This window comes from Gallinula chloropus (genome assembly GCF_964237585.1).
Source record: "Gallinula chloropus genome assembly, chromosome: 19".
Taxonomy (NCBI): domain Eukaryota; kingdom Metazoa; phylum Chordata; class Aves; order Gruiformes; family Rallidae; genus Gallinula; species Gallinula chloropus.
In genome coordinates, this window is record NC_140104.1 from 12,744,787 (window position 1) to 12,753,789 (window position 9,003).

Sequence of the window (9,003 nt, forward strand, 5' to 3'; positions counted from 1 at the left end):
CCCTACCACCTGTATTACTAAACCATGGCCCATTATGTAATATTTAAAGTATTGCAATTTCATTTATTAAAAAGAAAAGCCAAAACATGTATATTAGAAAACCATGAGCTCCAAGCTGAATGATGCTCCTGGTGCGTTACCTGGGGAGGTTTCAGTCCAGGAACATCTTTCAGGCCTTGCACCTTTTGTTTGGGAAATGCTGCTGAATGATTAGCATGTTCATGCTGATTCATGTGGACACTGGTAGAGCTTGGAAATTACGCCAGGCAGTGTTAGGACAGTTCTGTTGCAAGACAGTCCTGAGCCCCAAGGTTACTGGTGCTTCTTGTCTGCTCCCTGAGGTGGTTTCAGCCCAGGAACATCTTTCATCCCCCGCACCTTTTCTTTGTGTGCTGTCACTCTAGGTTTGGCCTGTTCATAGCTGGACACTGGAAAAATCCAAAAATGATATCAGGTACTTTTAGGACTGACCCTTGGCAAGGAAAGCACTGAGGCCCAAAGTTACTGGGGCTGCCAGTGTGCTACCTGGGGAGGTTCCAGGGCAGGAACATCTCTCATCCCTCCCACCTTTTACTTGGGACGTACAGCTCTACATTTAACAGGTTGAAAGGTGGACGCTGGTGTAACTGGAATGTATAGCACCATATTACTCCCCTAAACCTCCCCTTTTTCCCTGCCAAAACCCTTCATATTCACCCCCAGCGCACCCTTACATGCCCCCCCACGCTCTCTCTAGCACTCATGGGTGACCCCTCAAGCCTTAAACCATACCCCAACCCACCCTTAACCCCTGCAGCACCCCGGTTGCTTCCCAGCCCACCATTGCTGCCAAGCCCTCCTTTCAGTCCCAAATCTCCCCAAATCCCCCAGATTCCCCCTACACACCCTGCTCATGCTCCCTCCCAGGGGCCCACCATTAAACCCCCTAGCCTAACTTTTATAACACCAAGTTCCATATTACCCACCGTAAAATTTCCCTTTTCCCCTCAGATCTCCCTGTATCTCACTCAAGCACCCCCCTATGCCCCTCCTTCTTCCCTCTTTCATCAATCATGGGTGTTTCCACATGCCTTAACTGCTCCTCCCCAGCTCACCCTTGACCGCACCCAGCACCCCTGGCAGCCCACCACCACCCCCAGACCCCCCCCAGCCCTTTCTTATCCTTCTCAAATCCCCCCATATCTCCCCCCAACAACTTCCTATGCTCCCTCCACATCCCCATGACGACATATAAGTTCCTCTTCATCACTCAACCCCCTCCCCAAGCCCACTCTTAACCCCACCCCCAGTACCCCTGGCTGACCCCTAAACCCATCCCATAACACCCAGAAACCAAATGCTTCCCCCCAAAAGTCTTCCCATATCCTCCCTAGCACCCTTATATGCCCCCCAAGACCCCCCCCCCCCCCCACCCGCCAGGACCAATGGATATCCCCAGCATCCTTTATAGCCCTCAGCCACATATTACTCCCTCAAACTTTTGTTTTTTGCCGCCTAATCCAAACATATCTTGTCCCAGCACACCTCCTACACACTCCACACCCCTTCTAATACAACTGAGGATTCCCCTGGCCCGCTTAGCCACAAAGGAACATTGCTGGCTGATGGTCATCCTGCTGTCCACCAGGACCCCCAGGTCCCTTTCACTCACACTGCTCTCCAACAGGCCAGTCCCCAACCTGTACTGGTACCAGGGATTGTTCTTCCCCAGATGCAAGACCCTACACTTGCCCTTGTTAAATCTCATTGAACGTTTCCCCACAAGTAGTAGAGCCAAGAACAACTCCAAATATATGAAAGAGTCGTGAGACAATCACAATCCTGCCCTACTGTTGTGGTGCACTGGGGACCTGGAAGAAGCTTCGTGAATTTGACCCTGATGAAGTTTGTGGGTTATACAGACCTCAGTGGGGAATGTAGGAACTTGGGAAGGGATTGCCACCCAGCGGGAAGACATGGTTAGGCTGGAAGAGTGCCGGTCAAGTGTGGGGTCTAGGAGCTGGGAAAACATAATCCAGGAGTGCAGCACCAACTGGGATCCACCTGGCTGGAGAAGAGCTCTGTGGAAAGGGACCTGGGGGTTCCTGTGAACAAGCAGCTCACTAGGAATAAACAGAGTGCTGCTGCAGCAAACAGCTCTGAGGTGCCTCAGCGTGGGGATCACCAGCAGACATGAAGAAGTCGCTATCCTACTCTACTCAGCACTTGTCAGCCCACACCTGGAATACTGGGTGCAGTTTTTGTCACTGCTCTAGAAAGAAGAGGTTATGTCCAGTCTGGAGAAGGTCCAGAGAAGGGCCACAAAGATGACCCAAGGCCTGGGGTGGTGGTTTAGGCCCGGCTAGAGGCCAAATAACCACAAAAGCTACTCTATCACTCCCTTTTTCAGCCAAAAAGCGGAGAAAATATATATATCGGGATTCTTAGGATTCAAGATAAGGACAGAGAGGGATCACTCTGCAGTTAGTGTCATGAGCAAAACAGACTTAACACAGAATATAGAATAGAAAACTCATTTATTACATTACAGCTACACACCCAGTGAACCAGAGTCAGATAATGAGAAACTTGTCCAGGTCTTAAAGCACCTTTCCCCCACCCCTCCCTTTTTAGCAGATTTAACTTCATTCACAATTTTACTCCCTTCTTCCCCCCAGAACATGGCGTGGGGAGGGGCAGGGAATGGGGACTGCGGTTGTGGTCAATTCCTCACAAAGTGCTTTCCTTCCCCAGACCTTAACACTTCTACTTCCCCCCACCCCTCCCTTCTTCACAGACTTTAGTCATAAATTCTCTCCCTTCTTCCCCCTGCATTGCAGTGCATGGAGGGGAAGGGAATGGGGGTTTGCAGTCCTCCTTCTTAGCTGGGGGGATCATTACACACACACTTCTGCTGCAGCACCATGGGGTCCCATCACAGGAGACAGTCCTCCATGAACTTCTCCAGCGTGTGTCCTTTCTGTCGGGGTGTCATGTCCTCACCATGGCTCCCTTCCATGGGGTGCTGACCTTCAGGCCCAGACTGCTCCAGCCCACATAGTTTGTGCTAGGATAGAGTTGGTTTGTTTCTAGCAGCCAGTGGAATGCCATGTTTGGGAGTTCAGATGAGAGCAGTGCTGGTAACACAGGGATGGTTTCGTTGTTGCTGAACAGTCAGGTACTTTTCAGTTGTTCATAGTGCCCTGCTAATGAGAAGGTGGGGGGCACCCAGGGAGCTGGGAGGGGACACAGTCACTACAGGTGACCCAAGTTGGCCAAAGAGCATATTCCATGCCAATTACGTCATGCTCAGCATAAAAAGGGGCTGGTGGGGGGAGCAGCACACAGCTCCAGGATGCACAGTTTTATGGACTGTCCTGTTTTGGGAAGGCTCTGAGCTGTACAGTGTGAGCTGTGTGGTTCAGTGCAAACCTGCATTGTGTATCACCAGTCTGGTATATATATTTTCTATATAGTCCTCTTATGGTTATTTCTCTATCACTGCTTTCACAGTAAGCTGTCACTACCCCAACCTGCAAGTCTTGGGATTATTTTTTCCCTCCTTTGCCCCATCCCCAATCCCCTCCAACCAAAATGGCCTCTTAGAGAGAGAGTGGCTGTGGGGTGCTCGGCTCTCAGCTGAGGTGAAACCATGACCAAAGTTTCCAGCACAACACCCACACATCAAGTCAGGCTCAGATATGACAGGTGGAGAACCAGCTGCAAGGAAAAGAATTTGAGCATTCCAGGGGATGCCGAAGCAGTCAGAGGTGCTGAAGAGGAATCTGGCCATGAGCACATTGGGCTCCACCGAGAGGAGCATGGCCATTAACACAAGGGCCTTTCTGGTCCATCTGGACTCAGGACTGGTGGGGCCAACTCTGGAGCAGTCAGTCCAGTATTCTGCAGGAATAGGGATGAACTGTCAGTTGGGTGAACAAGTCTGCCAAGATACAATTAGGCTGAGGGACCTGGTCTTCTTTAGCCTGGGGAAGGGGAGCCTGAGTGAAGCCCTCTTTGTGCTACGTGGAAAGACACAAGAAAGGAAGTTGTTGTGGTTTTGCGTAGCTGGGTTCTGCTGGAGGGGGGGGTGCAGGGGTGCCTTCAGCAAGCAGCAGGATTCTGTAGTCTGAATAGTAAATACCATCTGACTCAAGTCCGGATTCGTTGTTGACAAGGGCTGAGACAATCAGCGATGGTCACAGCACCTCTGTGAATCACATTTAGGAGACTAAAAAAGGCAAGAAGCAGTAACATTTTGCCATCAGAGAAGGAAGTGAGAGGGTGTAAGAAATAAAATGCACTAAAACTGCTGCTTTGAAGGTCAGGGTGGACCTTCTGAGGCATTCTGAGAGTAGTGCTGTGGTGCGAAAAGTCACTCAAAGAAAGGGTGGATGAGCTGGTGGCTTTGTGTTTGTGGGAGCAGCTGTCAAGGAGGGAGAGACAGCAGTACAGGCAGGGGCAATGTCGGGTGAGATCAAGGGGCTGTGGTGCAGATGACCAAGGGTGCTGGCCAGGCTGAAAGGGCCTGATAGAATAGAGGGCTTTGCCATGGAGCATGGTTACCTCCTTGCACCCACCCCAGGGGAGGGCCATACTGCTGTCCTTCCCTTGGTGTCTCACTCCCCACATCCCAAGGAAGAGTCCTCAGACACAAGTGAGGGTCAGGATCTCCCTGCCCAGGGGCTGGGGGTCAGCGCTTGGCATTTCTGCTTCATCAGACCAAGCCAGGGTGTCCTCAGCATCAGAGCTGCCTGTGCTTTGCTTGTGTTTGTCCTCATGGCCTCCAGTTGTCTGCTCTAACGAGTCCATTGGGAGGCTTTGTCAGTAACGGCTCCCAGAGGGTGCTTTGGAAATTACTCCTGACTTAACTTCTTGAGAGGATTCAGAAGAAAACACACCATGGTGCTCATTAAATATACAGAAAGACCTTACAAGCATGTCTCTACAAGTCATTAAAAATCTCAAGACTTCTACAACTACTTGGATTTTAGTTAGGATTTTAGTTAGGTCCTTAGTGATGAAAATTTCAAAGGAATTTCCCATGGAGTACTTATTTTCAGTCACAGGTATTTTCTGTCATGGCTCAGTTGATAGAAGAAGTGACAGCAGCATTCTGGGATGGATATTGGTCTCCTAAGGAGATCTGGACAGGCAGGAAAAGCAGTCTTTTGAGATCCAACCCTGCATGGAGAACCTTGCTCTTCCCCAAGCCCAGCAGCTCCCTCACTGGCCTCCTGCATTTTGCACCACATCATTTGTGCTCACAGGCACGGACAGATTTCTCTGACAACAAACAGCAGTTAAACATGATGCAGTTTAATACCCATGAAATCTCTCTCCTCAGCTGCCTGCTATGGCCAAGCAGCATGTGAAGGGGGTCAGCGTTCAGAGGAGATTCTCTCACAGAACAGTTTCGATCAGATACACAGGAAGGTCACTTATCAACAGACCGAACTTCTGACAGAACAGTTCATTAGACTGCTGAAAGATGGGATGTTTCCAACTCTCTGAAGCTCAAAGCAGAAACCGGAGAGCTGAGCGGAGCTGAATGACCAAAGAGCAAGTGGAGGTGAAAACCAGTGATCAGAGTGAAGTGCAAACATCCAGCTAGGCTGCAGAAAAGGATGTCCTTAGGCATGGCCATATCATCAGGAGAGGTGGAAACACCTGAATGATGAGGGAGGTGAAAGACACAGACTAGAGGTAATGCAGGTACAGGGGATGGTGAGTGTTTCTTCTGCTGCCATGGAAAACAATCCTGGAAATTCCCCTTCTGGCATGGTGGGAAAGCATTGCCATTGCAAATAAGTAGTCGACTGAATCAGCTGAAATAAATGTGCTTGTAATTTTTTTCTAAATATAAGGAAAAAATAAAAAGAAAGGGAAAAATGGCCTTTGGAGGCAGACATGATGCAAAGAGAGCACAGTGTCTGGGTCCCACAAGACCAAGGGATACTTCATTAGGAATGGGATGAACATGGATCATGTTATTATAGCTTAGACAAACTTGAAGGCAAAAAAAGAAACCAAATCCTTCCCCCCCCCCAGCTAGAAAACCTTTCTAAATAAGGAGTGGTCGTGATGTGAGTTACATGATCTGTGATATGAGCAGTTTATTATATTTTAGAAATATCCAGTCACCAGTTTCCACATGGCATCCTTGAGCTCCTGGTTCCTCATGCTGTAGATGAGGGGGTTCACTGCTGGTGGAACCACCGAGTAAAGAAATTTCATTACCAGGTCCAGAAATAAGGAGGAGATGGAGGGGGGCTTCAGGTAGGCAAACACGGCAGTGCTGACAACGAGGGAGACCACAGCCAGGTGAGGGAGGCAGGTGGAAAAGGCTTTGTGCCGTCCCTGCTGCGAGGGGATCCTCAGCACAGCCCTGAAGATCTGCACATAGGACACCACAATGAACACAAAACACCCCAAAAATAAGCAGAGAGCGATTACAGTGTGTCCAGTTTCCCTGAGGTAGGCATGTGAGCAGGAGAGCTTGAGGATCTGGGGGATTTCACAGAAGAACTGGTCAACAGCATTGCCATGGCAGAGGGGAAGGGAAAATGTGTTGACTGTGTGCAGAACAGCACTGAGAAACCCACTGGCCCAGGCAGCTGCTGCCATGTGGACACAAGCTCTGCTGCCCAGGAGGGTCCCGTAGTGCAGGGGGTGGCAGATGGCAACATAGCGGTCATAGGCCATGACAGTGAGAAGACAGTACTCTGTGACAATCAAAAATACAAAGAAAAAGAGTTGAGCCAGACATCCTGTGTAGGAAATGGCCCTGGTGTCCCACAAGGAATTGGACATGGATTTGGGAACAGTGGTGGAGATGCAGCCAAGATCAGAAACAGAGAGGTTGAGGAGGAAGAAGTACATGGGGGTGTGGAGGTGGTGGTCACAGGCTGTGGTGATGATGATGAGGCCATTGCCCAGGAGAGCAGCCAGGTAGATGCCCAGGAAGAGGCAGAAGTGCAGGAGCTGCAGCTCCCATGTGTCTGCAAAGGGCAGGAGGAGGAACTGGCTGATGGAGCTGCTGTTGGACATACGTTTTTGCTGGCATGGAGACCTGTTCAAATAGGAAAAGGCAGTGAGAATTTAGGGAACTCTTCTCTGAGGAAAAACTGTATTCAGGAAAAGTTTTCCAGGTCAGTTTTGGAAGGGCTTGTTTTGTCCTGGCTCCAGCGTGCCACTGCTGGGAGGAGGGTCAGCTGTGGGCTCTGGACAACTCAGTCCTGCCTGGCAGCAGTCAGTAAATAGAAGGATGGTGTGATCTCAGACTAAATCCCCTGTGGATAGGAATGAGCTTTTCAGCACTGTCACTCCTGTTTAACCCGATGGTAGAGCAGAACCTTGGAGCTTTGTTTTTCTCCTGCCTGTACCTAAAGAGTGTTTGTTCTGTCTGCACTCCCTGACATTGCTGCTGCAGTGCCAGTGAAACCTCCTCCTGAGTGCAGAGTGGGGAGAGCTGCTCTGTCCATCAGCCCTGGTCTCAGCTGCCCTGTGCTGGATGCTCTGTGATCACACTCTATTGTTCCCTTCAGTGCATCATGGTCTGCACTGCGGGGAATGTCAGGGAGATCCCAAATCCCCACTGCCAGGATATTTCTGTGAGCATCTTCCCTGACAATGTCTCTGCTGCCTGGATCTGTGCCTGCAGCTGCTTCTCTTTGCCCATGTCACCTCCTGCTCTGTCCTCACAGACCTCATCCCACCTGCGTTGTGCTCAGGTCACCTCTGCAGAGCCCTCCTGGCATCAGGGCACTGCCCTGTGGATCTTCTGTGTGTGTAGCAGGGTTCAGGACACAGTCTGACAAGGCCTAATGACAAATGAGTTTGCACTGCTGCCTTCAAAGTTATCAATAAAAGTTCAGTTCCCACTTCCCACCGAGTCCACAAGAGCAGAAAAGTCAAAGCAAAGTCTCTTTACCTGGACTGCAAAAAGCATCCTTGATGTTCTTGAAAAGTCCCCAGGAAAGTACCAGGGATCAGCTGGTGATAGAAAGCACATTGACAGCAAAAGGACTGTACAATGTCCTTCTACGGGTCCCACTTTCCACCCACAGCTTTTTTCTGCAGCGATGCTGATGGAAGCCCACCAGGCAGGCTGAGTGCTGACCCTGGCAGCAGCAGAGTCCCTGCCCTGGCAGCTGTGTGCTGGGGAAGGGACCCTGCTCACAAGGACAAACCTGGGCACCCCTGGGTGCACACGCTGCTTCATACCTCTGCAGCCATGCCCAGGAGAAGACAGCTGTCCTGACCTGTCCCTCTGATGGGGCAGAAGGGCATCCCTTCCAGGCAGCACTTTCTGGTCCTAGAGAGAAGCTGTCCTCCTGACAGACCCCACACACTGCCCCATGTCCCAGCTTTAGGAGATCCCTCCAGGAACAGAACCTGCATTGCCCTGCACCCACAGACATACCAGGGAGAGTGCTGTGGAGATTTCTTCTCCACTGAGCTCTCAGCATCTGTCAGCTCTCTCAGCCTCACAGGTCTCCCCTCAGTGCCTACAGGCAGTGTCCCCAGCCCTGTGTGCTTGGCAGAGGAGCTGCTTCTGGGCAGAGCTGTCTCTCTGCAGCTCTGTAATGATTCATGATCTCTCTCTATCCCAGGAGCCCAGCTCACCTCCCAGCAGACGAGCTGGTGGAGCTGTCACATACTCCATCCCCTCTGGGCTCCTTTGATGTGTCCGTACAGCTTCAGAGAACCACAAGAAAGACACTGAAGTCCTCACTGAAGTTCCCTCCCTCAACTGTCCAGCCATTTTTTCTCCTCAAACCAGAACTGGGCAGGACAATCATTTTTCCTTGTCTCTCCAATGAGACGGGACCCCAGGCAGGGAAAGGAAGGGGAGTCTTTTCCCCATTGAAAGGAAGGGAGTCAGGCGAGTCGCTTCTGGCCCCTCATCCTTGCTTTGCAGTGCTGGGGCTGGAAGAGGATGGAGTTCTGTTCTATGACTGCCAGAAACCCACCAGTTCTGGGAATCCTCTTGCCCCAGTTCTGGTGTGCACAAAATAGGCT

General features: G+C 50.8%; 1 protein-coding gene across 1 annotated transcript; it reads right to left on the reverse strand.

Moving 5' to 3' along the window:
- Window positions 1-6,105: 6,105 nt before the first annotated feature.
- On the reverse strand, window positions 6,106-7,029 carry LOC311199081 (olfactory receptor 14C36-like; the record flags this gene model as incomplete). Its single annotated transcript, XM_084273122.1, has 1 exon — window positions 6,106-7,029. The coding sequence occupies one exon, from the start codon at window positions 7,027-7,029 to the stop codon at window positions 6,106-6,108; it is 924 nt and encodes a 307-aa protein (XP_084129248.1).
- Between the last annotated feature and the right edge of the window lie 1,974 nt (window positions 7,030-9,003).